The 20570-nt window shown below is 37.4% G+C and overlaps 1 protein-coding gene across 1 annotated transcript in view; it reads right to left on the bottom strand.

The window, feature by feature from the left end:
- Nucleotides 1-677: 677 nt before the first annotated feature.
- Nucleotides 678-20570, bottom strand: part of RNASEH2B (ribonuclease H2 subunit B) — a gene marked incomplete at both ends in the record, with an annotated part of 39100 nt that continues 19207 nt past the window's right edge. Inside the window, 8 exons of the mRNA XM_079549223.1 lie at nt 678-785; nt 2711-2791; nt 7462-7504; nt 8446-8524; nt 12430-12535; nt 13109-13173; nt 17204-17324; nt 19801-19877. Of these exons, the coding sequence (XP_079405349.1) occupies nt 678-785; nt 2711-2791; nt 7462-7504; nt 8446-8524; nt 12430-12535; nt 13109-13173; nt 17204-17324; nt 19801-19877 (680 nt within the window). The remainder of the gene's footprint in view (nt 786-2710; nt 2792-7461; nt 7505-8445; nt 8525-12429; nt 12536-13108; nt 13174-17203; nt 17325-19800; nt 19878-20570) is intronic.

The following is a 20570-nucleotide window of genomic DNA, read 5'->3' on the forward strand; positions in this document are numbered from 1 at the left end:
TTCATTAAGGATTACAATTCACACACTGAAAAATACCAAAAGTCCACAAGGAATGTCTTTAAGGCTAACCCAACCCCTGAAACATACAGCAAACACAATAAACACAAACTGTTACATAAAGCACTTTATTGCATTACACGGATGTTGAAATTTATCACAATTGTTTCCAGCATATTCAAAACCAAAATCCCAATATACCTTTGCCTTGATAAACTGGCACTAACGGTGATGCTTACTTCAGCACTTAGATTCTCATCCACATAGAAATCTGATTATGCCACCCCATTCGGGTGTTATACTGAGTAAAAACCTCCAGAGCGTTTCAAGAAATAATCTTCCTAATGAACAAAAATCCTCTCCTTTAACATTTGTCACAGGAAAGGGCATGTCTCCAGGCCAGAATGGAGTGCAATGACAAAACTCTGTGGTGACCTTGACTGAGGTTGCCCTAGAAGACGAATTAATATGGCTGCACTGTATGGTATGTGCTAATTCCAGGCTGGAATTTCACCATAATACTGAGACAACAGCAGTCCCACAGATACCTTCCTTCATCACACTCCACCACAGACGCAGACATGTCTCAAATAAACTAGTAACAAAAAAACAAGCAAACAAACAAAAGATAGCTTAATGTAAAAGTAACCACTATATAAAACTTTTTCAAGAACAAGTGTTCATTTTGATGCTTTAGGTTTGGAGCTAAAAAAAGAAGAAATGGATTTCATTCCACTCTTATCAACTTTGGCCAGAGCCTTCTGAGCTGCAGACATCTTGCTGTTTGTCTGTGAGTGAAATGAGGAACAGAACAAGTTAAAAAGCATGCCCATAGGAGGGGAGTATAAGGTACAAGCTCCTAAATATACAAGTCAAGTAAGAAGTTGAATTACGTTTTCACTAAGATAGTGTTATGCAGGCTTTAAATTGTAGGGAGAAAAAAACCTTACAAAACAAATTTAAGATTATTCTATCAGAAAAATACTTGTCATAAATTGCTTAGCCTCAGACAAAGACAGAGAATCAATTACAAGGAAAAGGAGGTGAAACATCTTTCCTTTCTGCAGAATGAGATATCCCAACTCAAATGTTTACTTTTGGATAATCCCTGAGTGTACATTAAGAGGAATAATGCATGCAATATAACAGATGCATACTGTACCCTCCGACTCAATCTCATGATTATGCTGTCAGCAGGCTGAATTACAGCCTTGCATTACTGATGATGAATAATTCACACTGATTTATTATCAAATTCTTCACGTGCAGTGAAATAAAGAGAAAAGAAATGGAAGAACTGAGAATGAAGAAGGTAACCAACATTTGCAAAGCACTTTGAGGCCACTGGGACAACTTCCCAGACTTCTACACCTAAAACAAATTTTATGAGGTATTTATTTATTTATTTTTAGACAGCGCTGACCTCATTTCTTTCTTACATTTTAAAAACGTTATTTTTTAAATCTCTAGGTGTTTTCCCTATTAAGAAAACTTTGCATTGTCCTTTCTTTATGATATTTCTCAGACTGTGGGACTTCATAATTACACTACTTGAGATCAGCTAGAAGGTTATGGATAAGATGGAGATAGGCAACTACAGTATGATCACGCTGCTGTACAAACATGAACAGTGCTTTAAAAAAGGAAAAGAATACTATACTATATGGAACCCAAGAGCTAATCTTTCTTTCCCAGAATCTCTCATCAGTGTGTTTTATTATCATATCTAACATTAAAAGGAATTATCTCCCCTCAGTCTACCTTTATGCTCAGTTCAAAACCAGTGGGTAGATAACAGAGAAAGGGGAAAACGTAGATTTTATACCAGTCGTCATCTCCACTTGGGGTCAACCTGCTCACTTCAAAATTAGTGTGTGCCCCAAATATAAAAAAATTTGAAGGGAGAAAGGGTTTTATCTGTCAATAGCTGTTTCTCTTTGCAGAAGGATGAAGAATAGTCAGCCTTAAGGCCTCAAGGTCACAAGACCACCACAGAGGGACTTTTTAGCTCCCACTGGACCACAGAAGGATTCATCTTCTTTCAATACTACAAGAAACAACCCAGTGCAAGCCTCACAAGCTTGGCAAAAACACAATCTATTTTTCACATCTATGTTGCTCTCCTAGGAATAGTACAGTGGCAAGCAACACTGAACTCAGATTTGAATTGGCCTCCAAACTTGTGTAAGACCTGGAAGACATCAAGCTCAGTGTTGATTTAACTGTGCTAAACTGACATAAATAAATGCACAAGCAATATTTCTATGTTAAAATACAACCTGCTTTCACAGCCCTTGGAATTTAAGTGCATGCTGCCACCTTTGCCTCTTTTTCAAATAACCAAAATATAACAGTTGTAATCACTATGCCATAAGATTTATCATGTACTAATTTCAAAGAGCTTTGCAAACATCAGCTGAGCATCTTAACACGTGTCAAAATCTGACAGCTTCACTGGAATGTTCACTGATAAAATACAGTTATAAATAATAAATAAATAACAGTTTAGAAGAGTTCAGTATGGAACAGAAGACCTGAGTGAAGTTATGCCTGAAAGCTGATGATGATGCAGCTGCATACATCTGACATTAGGCTTTTTTTTCTCATTTTTTTCTTTTAATGTGTTTTGGAGTTGAGAAAAAGGGGCTCTGTGCTAATACTGAGCTTTAAGCTATGCTTTAACAGAACATGCACGAATGCAAGGCTCACTTACCTTTTTGTTTTTCAGATTACTGCTGTTAAACTTAGTATAGTCTTCTTCTGTTTCCACAGGGACATCTGATAACTTCCTTTTCTGAAATGTTAGAGTGAGGAAGTTGCCCTGTCAACCACTTTTATGATGTACACACATGGTAGTTACAAAGCTTTGGCTTTGTAACGTAACCATAGCACCAAAACAGGACTGGCAATGAACAGAGGAATCTGCAGTAAAAGCTGAAGATTTCTTTTTGTAATTGTCTTCTTTACATATCTGTAGTCTCTACAGTAATGAGAATATATCATTCACTGTCGTAAGAACTATTATTTCTTCCCAGCCTCTGAAGAATGACTTACAGAAATGACTTCAATCCAGTTTCTAATTTCCATGATTTTATCTGTGGTGTCAGACTCTAAATATTTAGAGAACCTTTATGGAGCAGCTGTTGGAAGCCAGTGTCTAACAGCCAGTGAACCCAGACTCTTGTCAATCTCACAGAACTGTAAAGGACCAGCCACTCCAGCCAGTATTATTGCTATCTGCCAGCACAGGTGGATCACTATCTAGTCTCTTATCTGTCTGTGCACAACCTCTAAAATTAATTAGTTCTTACAGTTTGGCAAAAAATGAAACACTGACATACAGTTCTGCTGACTGTTTCATCATTTGAATCCAGCAGTATATTGAGAAGTTTGACTCCGCATGTGTTGAGTGCCTTTTAGCTTCAGAAATAATAGGACTTAAGGGTTCTCAGAACTTCACATGATCAGGCTGTAAGAATGAGTATTTCTTTCCACAAACTGTAAGCATGTGCTTAGTTTAAAGGTGAAAACTTTCTGGTATGCTTCCAAAAGGGGAAAAAACTGTATATATTTTACAATGTCCTATTTTTATTATTATTATATATCTGCTATTACTACCCTGTCCTTAATATCCTGTGAAATCTAAGCTATGGCCTTCCTAGTTTCTGTGCCAAGGAGAGTGATTTTGCAAGCAACTTGGATGGTACCGTACCATTTTAAGATCCTGTTTTATTCATTTTGTTTACAGAGCTTGTGATTCCTACTCCCCACCCTGCTTTCTCTCTCTCTGGCACTGAAACCAGGTCTGCAGCTTAGATTTCTCAGTTCTTAGAACCAGATCCAACAGCAGCCTTCTCTTTTGATTTCAACGGTATCTGGATCAGACTCTCTGGGAGGCTGTTTACTGAGCTGTGATTACATTTTCAAATGACAATCTAATGAATAACGACTATTCTCCTCTTTTTGGAATCTGATAAACAAATGTTTAAAACTTTAATAAAATGTTTGCATTTCAGCAAAGGATTTGCTCTTCAGCTGTAGTAGAGCATACACATTCTTTTTCTAAGCTGTCTTATCTACAGCCAATGGCCAGACTCCCTGTGCTGACAAACTGGATAGTATGAAGATTACAACACAAGATCAATGGCACGCTCTTGATTACAATACAGATTACAAATAATTTTGATTTAATCATTAAATCACAATGTCCAGACTGCATCCAGCTTACTTTGGTACTAAAAGAGACAGAATCTGCCACAGCTTCTTCTGTCAAGCATAGAAGCTTCTAAATTTCTCCTTCCTTGCTAACTTATCTTAACAGCATTTCCAAATGTGCAACTACTTTACTATACTAGAAAATACATGCTATACTCTACTTTATTTGCAGTAATTGTATACTATGACTGCCAAGACACCTTGCCCTCACAAGGAAAAATTTCAGTGCAAGTAAAAATGGTCAAAAATGCACTAACGATTTCAGTGTACAAGTCACACTCCTCTGAGGTTGTGAAATAAAGGAGAATTTTAAGCTCCTTAAGTTGCAAAGATAGATGCATCATGCAAATCCTGCTCTGGAAATTCATGGGATCCTCAGCAAGATTTCACTGCCCAACAACTGAATAGTTCTAAGCCTCGTTTCCTCTGTAACCCAACTGCTGAAATACAACAGTTTTTAAAAATAGATTCAAAGAACTATCCCAATGGAATAAAAGCTGTTCATACACAATATGTAATGTACATCACGTGTAGTTTAATATAGTTGTTGTAACATCTTATACATCCTTATACAGCTAATGAATATCAGTTGGCTCATGATGTGTGCTTAATACTTCTTACAATGTGTAAAGATAATTCTTAACAGAATCAAAGGGCCAAGTAATTGTGCAGCCAGAACAACTGTCCAACCACATGGAAATAACTTCTATCCACACATATACATTGGAGAACAAATGCTATTAATAACAGTAGGGCCCAATTATTCCTACATGTGCTAGCTGACATACTGCTTAGCAAAACAGTCATTGAACCAGCCAGAAACAAAGTTATTTTAGACATTGTTTCAGTAAGTAGCAGGGACTTTGCAGGAAAGGTCACTGCAGTAAGAAATCTAGTTTTAGAATACAGAATGTTCAGTATACAGAGTGCCTGTATATTAAATGACAAAGAAACTCAAAAGTGGGACTTAGGATTCCAGAAGGGCAAGCTGTGCAAATCATCTGTGCTATTTCTCAAAGCCAAAGCAGAAGGCTTGATACGTGAGGAAGACATTTTGAATGCAAAAGAAAAAGATGAAGTCATTTTGGATGTTCAACCTCAAAGTGATAAAACTTGAAGAAAGGAGTTTATCAGACTAAGCCAAATGAATATTGCCCCTACAAACACTTGAACAGATGCACACATTTCCCAACCCTCCTCAAATTAAAAGACATTGGGAGTAAGCAAAATTCTACAACAAATGGGAAAAAAAACAAACAAGAAAAAAACACGTTTGTTTTAGGGTCAGGTAATACAGGGATAAAGTGAGAACTGCCAAAAAGTCAAGCTGAGTTAGACCTTGGGATGGAAATTAAAACAAACAGCAAAAGGTGTTTTAGCCGCAGAAGCAAAAATGGAATCAAAAAAGCATGGCTGCTACACATGAATAGATATTAAAACTAATCTATGTCTAACCCTAAAACAGGTTAAATCCTTTGCCTCTTTGTTTTCAAAGAAGATGAAGAGTTTAAACATGAGCAGAAAAAAAATAAATCGCTCTGTTCAGGACAGAAGTAGAAATACACTGACACCGTTGGGAGAATGCTTCAAAAAATCACAAGTCCAGACGTAAACCCTGGCAACTATTCTACTAGACAGGGGCTATATTCTACAGAACAGCAAAATATCCATCATACGTTAGAGAAGAAAAGTAGTAATAATAGGACTCAGAAGAGTAGAAAAGGGGAAAAAGTGAAAGAAGAACAATTAAAGACATAGACTAAGTAAAAACTAAATGTGGGTAATGCCTACTGACGTGGCCTTTTTTTTCTCCTCCACAAAGATAATACATTTTCTAGTGACAGTAAATGTAAGAGACTGCCAGAGGATTTGACCCCTGAGGTAACTGAAATGATATAAAATTAAGATTACATGAGGATTTTAGGGTAGGTAAGAATCTGTGTGAAAGGGAAACAAAGGCAAATAATGCAGAAAGGGATCCCACAGGGATTGGTGAATATTACCAATGGAGTGCCATGTACAATATATACTCAAAATGATCATTGTTAAAGATAAAAGCATGCTAACATTTACTGAATGTACACCACTGGGTACCATTATGGCTACCTAAAGAGCTTGCAACACTGTGAAGGAAAAGCCAAAGATCCTTCAAGTCTTGAAATGTTATAAATGGATGAAATGTCCAGAAGTACAAGGTCATGTACCTACCTACCAGCTGGCTGTATGAATTTCAGGTATAAACTGAATGCTGATCCACTAAGGGTTGCAGTGGAGAGAAAAAAAAGACCTGCGTGTCTAAACTGTTTGCAGCATATCTGCCACATCACACAGTAAGAGTGGCAAATGGGACTCTAAAATATGATGAGAGACAGTACTTCCAGTAAAGACCAGAACGGATTAATGCCACCGCATTGCATTGATAAAGATGTTATCATGAAAAATTATATTACTTTGGTCACCTGTCTTCAAGCAATCTTGGAACAGGTGCAAAGAAATGTGACTACAATTATGAGAAAATGGAGAACCCATCTTCCACAATTCAAGCTTAGATTTACAAAATGAAAAGAGAAAGGATATGCATTTTCCCTTTACACACAGAGAGAACTAATGGTTATGGAGGGAAAAGAACCATTTCAATGAAAAAATGAACACAATAATGTTAGCACAAAACCACAGAGGAATAAATTGGCTATGAATAAATTCAAGGTGGAATTTACAGGAAGGTTTCTAAGCATCAGAGGAATGAGGTTATAGAACAGAATTCCAAGAGAAGTAATGGAAATAAAAATCCTAATGAATCCTACAGTGGAGAATGGTCAGTGTACAAGAGATTACCCAACATGGTTGTCTGGAAATCTGTGACCCAGGAGGTCCCTTTCAGGGTCCTCATAAATTACATACAAAAGGAAACCTATGAGGTCATATTGTCCCATCAACCTGAATAAAACTAAATGAGCAAAACACACGAGAAAAGATTGCTGACCAAAACTATAAAATAAGTCTCTCTCTTCACCTCCCCCCCCCCCCTTCCCTTTTTATTTTTCAAATTGGAAAACCAACCAAAATATTGCTTAACATAAAAGATAAAAGTACATGATAATGTTCTTGTGTTATTTCAGACTGGATTTTTACAAGGCCAATTTACTTTACATATTGTATTGTACCCAGTGCTTGGCTTAATTCAGTTTTAATAACAATTCAGAGAGATTAGCTTACAACATACTATATCTGTCAATATCTTTCTCTTACCTTCAACGGTGGCTCTGGTTCTGGGACCGTATGCTCTGGAAGACTGCAGAACAAAAAGACTTCACATTATAAATTTAGACAGCTGGATGGCACAACCTAAAGTTTAACTCCTCCCCAGCAGTGGCTGCTTTGTGTGTCAGTTGCTCACACACGGCATGTGTTTACAAAAAATGGCTCATGGACCCTTAGGTAACTAAAACAGAGCCAGAAACATGGGCTCTTAAAATTTCTTAGTCTGGGCAGCCAAAACAGGAGACTCCCACCTTACCTTTGAAAACTTTGGTTTTTTTAGTAAGATGATATCATAAAGTACATAACACAATAGCAGCACTAACACATAACTATAACAAAGTTAAGATATGGGGCCTCTGAGGTGTGAACTGCACATTTTTTCTATAGGCCACAATAAGAGAATGCACTAAGCAAATCTGAATGGAGGGGAAAACGCAGAGTCCCAGACATGCTCCAAGCAAACTGCTGCTGGTTAAGAACACAGTATGAGGACACTGACTCACCTGATAAGAATAGATAAGAAGTGTAAGTTAGCACAGGCTAGATATGTGGACTCAAATTCCAGCAGCACTGAGTGATTAGGAAAAAGGAAAGAGCACTGGGGATGAGGACTGTATTCCCAGGCAGCGTTATTCACGCTCCACAATTACGGACACAGTGCTTTAACTCTTTGGATTTCCTTTTATTCCCCTCTAGAATTGCATAAATTGCTTGAGCATTTCAGATGCAATTGTGATAACAGACGTTTAGGAGATTTAGGTATTATTACATCTCTCCTCCAGCCCACGTCCTTAGTATCACAGAAGGGCACAATGTACATTTGAAAATATCACATTTAAACAGAATGTGAAGGGGTAGGATTGTGTTATTCACTGTAATTTTGATGACCAGATATAAATATTCAATAGAAATGACCAAAAGGACATTAATATATGCCACATGTGGCTAGCAGCTAGCTGAAACAATGCTTACCCTAGGTATTTTGACAGCTCCTTGCTCAGCTCTTCAGTAATATATTCTGATATTAACCCATGGGCATATCGCACATAGTCTTCAGCAACAGGGCAGAGAAAAGAAAAGAGAAGAAAAAAAAAGAGCATTCACATTATATATAGTCATGCTGCCTTAGTCATGATGTATGCACTACCATAAATCATAAGATTGAACTAACAGTAAGAGACTTCTAATGGATACACTGTGATGGTTCTCTGTGTTGAGTAGTTTATGTTACATGACACTTGTAGGTTTATTTAAAAAGTAAAGACTTACTACACTCACTTTGTCAGCACATGTTATTAATATCTGCTGTATGTACTTAACAAAAACTGTTCACTTTCAGAGAACACCAGATATCGTGTATTTTTCCGAAGAAATTAAATTTTAAAAACCTGCAAAAGTAAAAAGCTGACTCAACAGAATATGCAATCATTAATTTTAAAGCATCTGGATCTTACAATTACTTGGCAAGCGCTTCAGTACTAAAGTACATTTTCTGGCTTCAACTGAAAACAATTAGATGAGACAATGAGTCTATTTCAAAGTCTTGTACTTAATTTCAGTACTTTATGGAAAATGCCAAGGCCTATCTAAACATCGCTGGCAAGACAGGATAATTATCTGTGGAAATAAGAACTACTAGAAGCTGTTCTCAGTACAGGGCACTCCTGCTATAAACGTCTTTCTGAGAGAAAGGAAAAAAAAAAAAAGGTGACTCTTTTAAAACATGAAGTTCTAAACCAGACCTTTTCCAGTCACGTTCTACACTAGCACTGACTGATCATGGGCTGGATCTTCTAAAACTTACTGTTGTCGAGGCTGCTAGGGAGTAACTTTATCCACACAGGAAGCATTTGCCAGAGAGACATTAAACTAAAATCTCACCTCTGAATTCCACATACAGTACGCCAGTTCTATCTGCTCATATGACACACTTGAGAGAGTTCAGAAGCGCATGGTAAACTTCCCTCAGTGGTAAAGAACTATTTTTAAGGTGTCAGAGAGAGTTTCTTTTTTTATTTTTTTATTTTTTAATCAAAAAAGCCCAGTACAAATTGGCATTGAAGCTGAGAGCATTAACAAACTGACATCAACATATGCATTTCAATCAGACTGTCATCAAATTCACAGAATCTTCTGTCTGCACTTCTTCCTCCACTACCTTTATTCATCAAGTCTTTGTCACTCCCTAAGTTTTTTTTTACAGAATCAGGAGGTCAGGAGAGAAGAAGAAACAATTCCAATCCAAGACAACTTCACTTCTGTATTTAATATGCACAATTTATCTCCTAAGAAAATTATTCCAATCATTTCACTCTCAGCACTGTAAGACTGAATGGCAAGGACAAGTCAACTACTTACTATCATAGACAAATATAAAATTGAAAATGTATTTCTGCCTTCAAGCAATCTTCACTGACTTCCTTTAGATTAATAGAATGGCTTGGGTTGGAAGGGACCTCAAGGATCATCAAGTTCCAACCTCTGTGCCACAACTGCAAGATCAAGCAACAGATCAGGTTGCCCAGGGCCCCAACCGACCTGGCCTTGAATATCACCAGGGATGGGGAATCCACAATTTCTCTGGGTTACCTGTTCCAGCACCTCACCACCCTCTCAATGAAAAACTTCACTCTGAAATCTAACCTAACTCTTTCCTCTCTTAGTTTAAAACCATTCCCTTTATCCTGTCACTATCTACCCATGTAACAAGTCGATTTCCCTCCTATTTATAACCTCCCATTAAATACAGGAATGCCATATCGAGGTCTCCCCACAGCCTTCTCTTCATCAGACTGAACAAGCCTAGCTCCTTCAGCCTGTCTTCATCGGGGAGGTGCTCCAGACCTCTGACTATCTTCATGGCCCTCCTCTGGATACACTCCAACAGCTCTACATCCCTCCTGTACTGTCAGTCCCAGACCCGGATGCAGTACTTCAGATGGGGCCTCATGAGGGCAGAGTGGAGAGGGACAAATACTTCCCTCACCTTGCTGGCCACCCCTCTTCTGATGCAGCCTAGGATGTTGTTGGCATTCTGGGTTGCAAGTGCACACTGCTGGGTCACATTAAGTTCTTCATCTACCAAGACTTCTAAATCTTTCTCAGCAGGGCTATTCTCAAGGAGTTTCTTCTCCCAGTCTGTATACATACCCGGGATTACCCCAAACTAAATGCAAAACCTTGCACTTTGCTTTGTTGAACCTTATTAGCTACACACGGGCCCACTTTTAGAATTTATCAAGGTGTCTTTGGATGGCACCCCTTCCTTCTGCCGTTATCAACTGCACCACTCAGCTAGATGTCATTAGCAAACTAGTTGAAGTTTCACTTGACCCCAATCACTGTTTGCCTTCCAGGTACTGGAACTTAGTCTTGATTCATTGATAGTCTTGATTCACCTGTCAAACACCAGGAATATCTGTGCACCTACCTTCTTTGTCTTCCCAATGAAATACTAAAGTTTCACATCTTAAACTTTGCCTCCTTTCCTCCTTGCACTTATTATGTACATCTAGGTTTTTGCCCTATGACATGTGTAAAAGCTAACTATAATATTAATCTATTTGTAACGTACTGAAATTTCACAGTACTCCTACACAAGTAATTCTCTACAGATATAAACTGCACTGTCAAGACAGTGAAAGATCAGGCAAGAAAATGATGCTTATTAAAAAGAAGTGTTGAGTAAGGTCTTGTTTGACTTCCTGTCATTCATCTTGCTACATACAGCGGAACTTCCCCCAAAACTTACCTATTTTTAACCTTCAGTATTCCCAACTTAATTGCTGCTCGTTTAGATTTACAAATCTAAAAAGGCAAGTATATGCATACTTCCATAAGCAAGCAGGAAGGTGGAAAAAACAGTGCAGATTAGCAGTTTGGTAAAAAATTTCAGAGATAAAGTATTTAGGTATCATCAAGATTGTCACTGTCAGGACAGGACAGCTTTCCATTTCATTAAAGTAAAGGTAGGAAAAAAAAAAAAAAAGCTACTGTGAAGTTAAAGTAACTTACAAGTTTTACAGCACTGCCTCTTTTTAAAAACCATGTATTACAATCTCTGTTCTATAAAACTGTCTAGCTGCCTCTTAAATCTCATTCATGCTGTTTCCTTTGATATCATTACTTGGTAACTCCTTTTCCACTTTGTCAGCAAATTGCTTTGTTTTTCTTTATTTTTCAGTGGCATGCAGACTTCTGAATGTCTCAGTAGTAATCAGAAACAATTTGATTTTGTTCATTTTGTTCGAAACCTTTTTTAATTTTCATTAACTTTCAAACAACTTATTTCCCAGGTCATTTTTAGGTTTGTCTACACAACTTCATATGTAAGTGACAATCAGGACACAGCCCTCACCAGCAAAAAAAGGTGATTAGAATCAAACAGGACCACTTCAGGCCTTCTGGTACAGACAAAGCCACTTTCAGAGATATTTAATATATATAGTATTGAAGTTTTTGCCCTGAATAAGTGCACTTGTGTATTCTACACCTAATCTTCCTCTTTGACTATGTCTTTCTTATGATCCTTTTCCTTTAAGGACAATCATATAAACAGCATTTGCATGCTAATAAAAATAGTCTTTTCTAGTGTAGACTTTTATTGTGTGGATACTCGCACACATTAAATGCACGTGCCCTATTACACAAGATGGTCTCAGTTCCGCAAAACACTTCAGCATATATTCCAATGAGAAAACAACTTTTCTGCAGGTTAAGAAGCAAAAACAATCCAGCTGAGACCTACAGTTAAATGCAATGGCCTCGATGAAGATACCACCTCAGAAAAGTCAAGAGACTCAGTCACAATCTGTCTGAATCTTTCTGTGTAAGGAATACACTCACTGCAGACTTTAGTACACTTTAAGTACGTTTCAGATGCTGTGTTTTAACTACAGGCACGCAACTTCACAAAAACTGAATTTATTACAGTGCTTAAATGGTTAGTTTCCTTACCTTCTTCAGCATCAGTGATTTGTTTACCGCTGACAAATGTAGCTGAATATATCCTTTCGCCTACACATATATTGTTGTTTTTAAGTGCTTTCACTGTTTGATTGACCTATAGGAAACCACAGAATGAAATGTCTATATCAGTGTTGTTATGCACAAGTTAATGCAGTGACAAAGCTCTTGTAATTTTGTTTCAAGCATATAAAACACTCAAGTTATGGACTGTGGTGAAATTTAATATACATTTGTAATGACTAGCATATGAGCTCAAAAACGCAAAGAAGCTAGCACGTTTTTGAGCATGTTGCCTTGGTAACACAGCACCAATTTTGCAGCACCCTGAGATGAGCAGAGCTATTCAGAAGGAACGGCCACCATTATACAGGTGAGAAATATACCTGCTAGGAGAACAGAGAATCCCTGAGCTCAGATGAACTGCAAAGATGGATTACCGAGCGCTGTTACACCGTATCTAACACAGAACACTGTCAGACAAAGAAGTTTTCAACAACACTAACAGGTACTGCTTGGACATAAAAACTCAGGCATTCGCTGCAAAGTACGTTTCCCCTAGATTCAATTGAGGGATGCCACATGGCTCAAAGCACAGATATGAACAAGCCAATATGCACTTGGATTTTAAACATCAAGTAATTCTGAAAGTAAAAGAGAAACACAATACCTTTTTCTTTAACCACTTCAATGTTTTCTCTTGGCTGTACTTGTGAAATTTCTGACTGCCAATCTCTGAGATAAAACCAAATAAGGGGAAGAAAGTCACAACTGGTATGGACTGCATTTTCAATACGCTTAGAATCTTCAGAGTTGTAGACAGAGTATGAAAGTTAATTTGCAACTTGCACATGTTTGATATCAGGACAAAAAGTTTCAAAAATACTGGAAACATGAAAAAATAAACAGACTGAACTGATATGAACAACCTAACAATCCTTAATTAGGCTCCAATCCAGCAAAGTACATATTTTATTTATATATGTGTAATCTCTTGCTGCCTGAATTCAGTAAGACTTTTCTCAAGCCCTCTTGTTTGCCAAATTTTCACTGCCCTGCGTTGCTGGAATGGTCATTTTAATTGCACAGTTTGCAACATAAAACGTTGTTTCTATGACTGCTTTAAAAAAAAACCCAACAAAATAAAATTAAAAAAAAATCCGACAAAACCACACCAAACCCCACTACACAGTATGTTAAACCAATAATTTATGAATTCCAGCAATTAGTAGGGGGCCAGGAGAGAGGGTTGGTTAGGAAGATAAACTATCTGCCCTTTCAATAATCCCTTTTCCTATAACTCCCTCTCCTTTTACTTCACAAGGCAACTCTAACTGAAGTTTTACCTCTATTCCCTTTTTATGCGACATAATACAGTGTCAGAAGAAAACAGAATTAAAACAGTGAAGCATACTCCTAGTGGGAGGAAGTACAAGGTTCATTTTTGATTTATTGTGCAGCATAAATTAACTCGATGATATAAGAATTTCAGAAACTTTATCCCCTGTGACAACTAGGGTACCATGAACACTTCACTATCCATGTGTGATCAGTTAGCTGCAAATATGTGAATTCAGGATGCTGAGGTAAAGGAGAGAGAAAATTACATGGGCTGATCGAAATTTTAGGATAAAAATTATTGAGTATTACTTCACAGAGCTTCAGTTTAGAAATGGAAAAGAATGCCTAATCAGATTACACAGGAGATTTCAGAGTCCGCAATGTTTGAAGCTTGTTCTTTAGCAGGTATTTCAATAGCTTTTAATCTCCTCTATACCATTCCCATAAATACATACATCTGTTTCATGTCATTTATTGACTCACTATCATATTTCAACACTCGGTTCATGGAGTTTCCTTTTCCCCTTGCAAACAACAACATATTATTTATGATTGTTTCAGCATTTCCTTCTTTGGGGTTTATCTTGGCTCCTTCAAACTGCATACAAATATCTAACTATTATGCACTCTTTATGTATGCATGGTAGGGGGTACAGAGAGGTCAGGGAAAGCTGTCTTCAAGATAAAGTTTAAATCCATCTCGCTAGCTGTAGAAGAGTAAAACACAATTTTTTCTGAATAAGAAGGAAAAAAGGGCTAATATACTTTGCTTCATGAAGTTGATGAGTCACAGATAAAATAATTAGGCGTGACATTGCTGGCTGCAGTGACTTACAAGATCTGAAAGAGAAGCAGAAAATGGGGGAGACACTCTGGATTCTTGAACCTGCTTCTCAAAGAGCTAACATGGTTTGGGTCCAAGTACAGTGAGTACGATTCATGGATTCCTCTCTTATCTGAAAAAGTTCGAGGAAGGGACGTCCTCCTGCCACCATCCCCCAACCCACGCTGAAAAGTAATTCCAGTCTGGATTCCCAGGCAGACTCCCCCACAACAGTATGATTCAGAGTGACTCAGTTAGGGAAAGGAAACGTAGAACTGTGAAGCCATTTTCATTAAAACATGTGAAAAATAATTATGCTGAATCCTTCAGAGATCACTTTGTTTGAAAATATTTTGTGTGCTTGATAGTTTTGACTATTAAACTCTAGAACTGACAGTATCTGAGACCTCTGAAGAATTAAAGTGAGTTATGAAAGTCACAAACTGCTGACAAAAGGATTCAATATTGGAACGTGGATTTAACATGTGATGCACATTTGATATTGGTGAGAGTTAGTGACTATGTTTGATAATATGAGTATATATTGGAAAGCTTTTTTTCCCCCTAATGTGTCTGGTGCCTATAAAACTGGTCTGAGACATCTGGAAAGACTGGGTTTGAGAAATACAGATGGAATATAAGTGGTTCTACAATTAAATAATATGTTCAGCGATCGGGTAATCGCTATGTAGACTTGGAAGTTTCCCCGATGTATTGTTGAGCAAACTGCCTAAAGCACATTTTAACATCCATTTTCTCAGTGTTTTCCATAACTCAGAAACTCATATGGCCCCTTTTTCCTTCCTTCTGGGAATACAAGTTTGGCAATATTACTTAGTTATTCTAATCAGGTAAGTTCTCTTGGCTCTTCATGTTAATCACATCAGACAAGATCACAGTGCAGTTTTTGCCTTGCAAAATGAAACAAAGAGTAACACTTTGGCACTGGAGTTCATAACCTTTTCTCAAACCTTCTCTGTCATACACATTATCCAATCTTTGAATTTATTAGCAAACAACCTGCCCAACCCAGGCTTAGTGAGCCATAACACACTCTTTTCCCCAACTACTGAAGCAGGTAAATGGGAATTTAATCCAGCAAAATGAATTTTCAGTGCCCTTTGACAGTGAGGCCAGGGAAGGTGGACTTTCTACTAACTCATTAAGTGTAAACTGTGAGTGCTCTAGGGTAAGAGCTTGTTATACAGATGTTAAGAGCCTTTGAATTAAATTGAAAGTGAAATAATCATGTTGTTAGCTTCTGCCAAACAGAACAGAGTTGCAGAAGACAGAACATGACAGATACTTCTTACCCTAAAGCCCAACTCCTTAAATAAGAAAGGCTACGTAGGGGACAAGTCCTAGCACTGGAAAAGGGTATATTAGTCATAATATTGGTACTTTTTTACAAGCAGTAAAAGAGATGTGAAAATGAAACACATAGAGGGGGATTGCACAAAAAGGTGATCTCGTGCACGACAAGTGGGCAAGCCCTAATGTGTCTATTGCATAATCACAACTTTAGCATTCTAAGAAATTAAAGAAATTCTAAGAACAAGTCCCACATCTTATGTGTCTATGGCAAATACTTTAAATATACATATACATTCTTTTGCTGTTAAAAAGAAAACAAATGCTGCCCAAACACAGTACCCCTGCTTGGGGGAAGTGGCATTTCAGAAAAATGATTTCACCTTGCCCTATGTTCCTATGCAGAGATCTAGTTTGACAGTCAAGAAAATCTGACAGCATTTTTCACCTTCCCAGACAGGTGGGCAGAATTTTACTATCTTCTCTCTCACTCACAGCACCTTAGTCAGCATTAGATAAGCTGCAGGGGGACAGAAAATGCCTAAAAGCTTAATGCTAATTTCTATTGGAAGCATTTATCACTCTGGGAAGAAAAAAAGAGGTTCTGTAATTCAGATGTACCCGTGTTAAGGAAGTCTTCTCAAAAATCACAACTCATCCTAGGAAAAGTGTTGCCTACTCCCACCAATACCAAGTGCAAGTTAATGCTTTCCTCAGTTTCTTTTGAAAATCCAGGACAGTACATAATTCCAACTACCTCAGTCCCAGCAAAACATACTATCTCACTGCCTAGATTTTCTGCTGTCTGGTTATCATTTCAACTGAAACCAGTCCTGCCACAAAGTTCAAACTGATTCTTTTAGAGAAGTAAGAGCTCCATGTTAACTCTCTCTATATATATCACAGCATACAGGAAATACTTGAGCTTGTGCATCTAAATCCTTCAGGAAAAGCTCACAGCCACAATGATGTTTTATGCAATGATAAAGAAGTCTGGCATATTACTTGTTAGTGGAAGACAGGAACGTCTAGGAAGCCAGCTCTGATGAGTTCTTCATTTTTATGTCACTTTGCAGGAAGACTGCACAACTGTTTCAGTAACAGCAGTTACACCTGATTCACGATACTGCAACAATGACTTCTAAGCCTAAACTTCTGCTTTGAAAGTACAGCCTCATCTTGCATACCTTGATTTGTTTGGAAAGCAAAAAACAGTACTGAAATCTATATTGTAATGAAAGCACAGATAAACCCAGCCTTTTCCCACACCCTCCCCTGCACTTTTTTCACCTTTTTCTTCTGTTATATGACATATGGATCGTTTGACTCCTTCACACTTCAGCAGCAATGGGCAATACGGGTACTCTGAATCTAGCACAACTTGATCCAGTGGCTGGAACTTTCCTTGCTGCTGAAAATACATCAAAGGGACAATAAAAGCATTATTATATTGTTAAGACATACACACATATGCACATATAGAAATGCAGATGCATGCAGTTGCCACAGCTTTAAAATAAAGGACTTAAAGAAGATTTACTTTGAATGGTACCACATGACATTTAGAAACTGATTACAAAGTAAACTATAAATATTTATTTCAAACCAGCAAATATCTCCTAAATGCCGAACTATTCAACGACTGCACATAAGAATCCAAATTTAAAACTACATGGGATAAACTAATGTGAAGTACAGCAAAAATTTTTTGGAAGATGACATAAGAAACAGTAGTCAATGTGTGCCAATAGTGTCTGAGACCAAAACCTGTTGGATTAAATCCAGTGTCATAACTCCCATTCAAATTTTGCTTTTCCCTCCATAAAGATAAATCTCAAAGGAGCAGGGCATACTTCTGGAACATAGTATTAACCTTTCACCTCTGCAAAGTCAATTTCAGTTTGGCCACAGTATGCATATAAAGTGATTTTGGCAGCACTTAAATAGCCCTACATATGACAGAATCATCAAACAAATCTTGCTGTTGCCAAACAATGCATAATCACTCAGCACAGTTTGGCACAACTGGCAGCCTTCCCCTTGGAAAGATCCTTCAGCGCATCAGTACAAAGACTTGGTGAACTCTCCATCCTTTGGGAGTGCACGGTGTCAGGAGCCAAAGCTGAAATCATTACATCGGTTAGGACAAAAAAAAAAAAAGTACTTGGGTAAAACGCTTTCGTTATTAATTAATCCTCTTATTAGGCAGACAGAGCCTTAATAAAAATAACCATATATCGTAAAGTAAGATTAAAAAAAAAAAATGCACTTTATTTTTTCCAATTAAAAAGGCACAATTACAATGGCAAAACGTTATGAGAGGCAAAAACAAAGCTGAAATAAACAGCTTCCTGTGGATAACTTACACGCACAAGCCAGCTTGTGTCCAGAAGCAAGACAGCCACATTCACCTTGTGAAGCAACACAGAGCCTAAGCTAAGGTCTACTGGACAGGAGATGGCTCTGCTCAGAGAGACTTCAGCAACCCTGGACTGTATTTTCAAAATGAAAGGATGGTGCAAATAATAACTCTACAGAACCCAGTGAGTATCTTAACACTTACTAGTTCAAGCCAGAAAATAAATCTGCCGCATTCAAGCTGGCTTTGCATGAAGTATCCGCCACACAGGCCTCAAGACTTCCCTTTACTCAAGAGTAAATTAATTTAGGCAGGACACTGCAGAAATGCATTTGCCTTTAATGAGTAACCCGTAACAGCTCGACACACTTATCTGGAACCATGTCACACTTAGGAAACAACGTACCTAAGAAGAAAAGGGCAGTACAGGACTATTGCTGCAGTTTCTATGCATAGGAAAGGTCATCCTTTATTCAATTTACCTTAGCACTTATCACAGACAGAAATACACTGATTCTCTAATTAAGTTTGATATAAAGTCTTCAAAGGGATGCTGAATTCAAACCTAGAGAAATGAAAATACTATGACTGTAAAGAGACTTCTAATGGGCCACCCTGAAGCAGAACAGATCACAGAAAAACTGAATATCTTGGTATATCCTATACCATAAATAATTTAGAAACAATTACAGAACAATAGGTTACTAATACAAATGTCTAGTAGAACTTTATTTCTTCAGTAGAGAAGAAGAGTTTTTCTGCAGTCTCTACTTGTAACCCAAAGCAGAAAACAGCAAGCCACCTTAATGGAAGAAAAACCTCTTAGGATGCATGAAACAAAATCAGTGCCTCCATGAAATACAAAATATGGATTCATGCTTTTATTTTGTCATTTCTTCAAAGGCAGATAATAAACTGTAAAACAACAATATTGTCTATGTCTTTTGATATACTTATGAAATTTAAGTAAGGTTTTGCAATGCCCACAATAAATTGATTAACCCATTAATGTATTATCCATCTTTTGGGTAGTTGTTCACCTCTTTGCTGTTCAGCAATACACCATCTCTACAAACACTATTTCTGAAAAGCCAATGTTTCAAGTTCAAACCACAACATAGAAGTTCCTCTTCCACAGCATCCAAATTCATCTTTCTTTTTTCCTCTCTTTCTCAAAGTGAATCACCCACTCCTCACGATGGGCACCAGTTTGTTTTATTATGATGACATCTACCATTTTAAATTCAACAGTTCTGGGATAGGCTCTTGCAAAAGGACAAAAGATTCTCTGCTTCTCTTACAAAGAGGGGGTTTACATTTTGTTCAGGTTCCAAGCTGATTCATGGAATATACTTTATTGGTCACAAAAATAAAAAGGATGAAAACAAAGACGTATGGGATGAACATCTCTGCTTTAAATGCAAACTATATTTCCCACAGTACTGAAGTCCCTCTTCATAAAATTAATGCAATAACAGAAATAATGTTTCCTCCTGAGAATATCAATGAAAAAAATAAGCAGGCTTACCTCTTTGTCCGCCTTTATGAGGTAATAAAGTATCAGAAATAAGGGGTCCATCGGTGTAACAAAGAGCAGGCGCCCATCTAAGGGACAGATATATAAAAGTGTTGTTAGTACTACTAGGCACAGAACTACCACTGGATCATTTTTTTAAGATGCTTTTTAGGAGTGTAAGCAAGAAGAGAGGATTTTTTTTTTTTTTTTTTTCACATTAAGCATTCCAGTATTTCACTAAAATAGTCAGGAACACTATTTGTGATTTTGTATTAAAAATACAGGGAGCTCAATTCTCAACCCTGCCAAATGAAAGCACAAGCTCTGTTGCTTCTGACTTGAAGCACTATGTTTTCCCTTTTTCAGTGATACATGACAAACAACAAAATTAAAGCTGCCCTCCATTGGCAGATTTCAGTGTAGTAGAATCTTGTTTTGAGGTAGTAGATAAATATCCAGCACACTCTGCCCCAGATACTGGGCAAGGCAATGCCAGTTCAGAGAATATATAACTGAGTGTTCTACTCAAAATTACACCACCATTTCAGAATGACAGTGTACTCGTGCTCTCTGCACAATCATAGATAATTTGAAACAATGTAACATTAAGGATTTCCACTAATTAGATCAAATAATTGATAACAACTTGACATTAATTAGCAAACCGAAAACAAATAAATTTAATTTTTTGTTTCAATCCACATGATTAAGATAATTAAAGAAAGAAAATCCTACTGGAACAGCCTTAAAACTAACAAAAGACAGGGTGGCAACAACATGGT

Source organism: Tetrao urogallus (genome assembly GCF_951394365.1).
Source record: "Tetrao urogallus genome assembly, chromosome: 1".
Lineage (NCBI taxonomy): Eukaryota > Metazoa > Chordata > Aves > Galliformes > Phasianidae > Tetrao > Tetrao urogallus.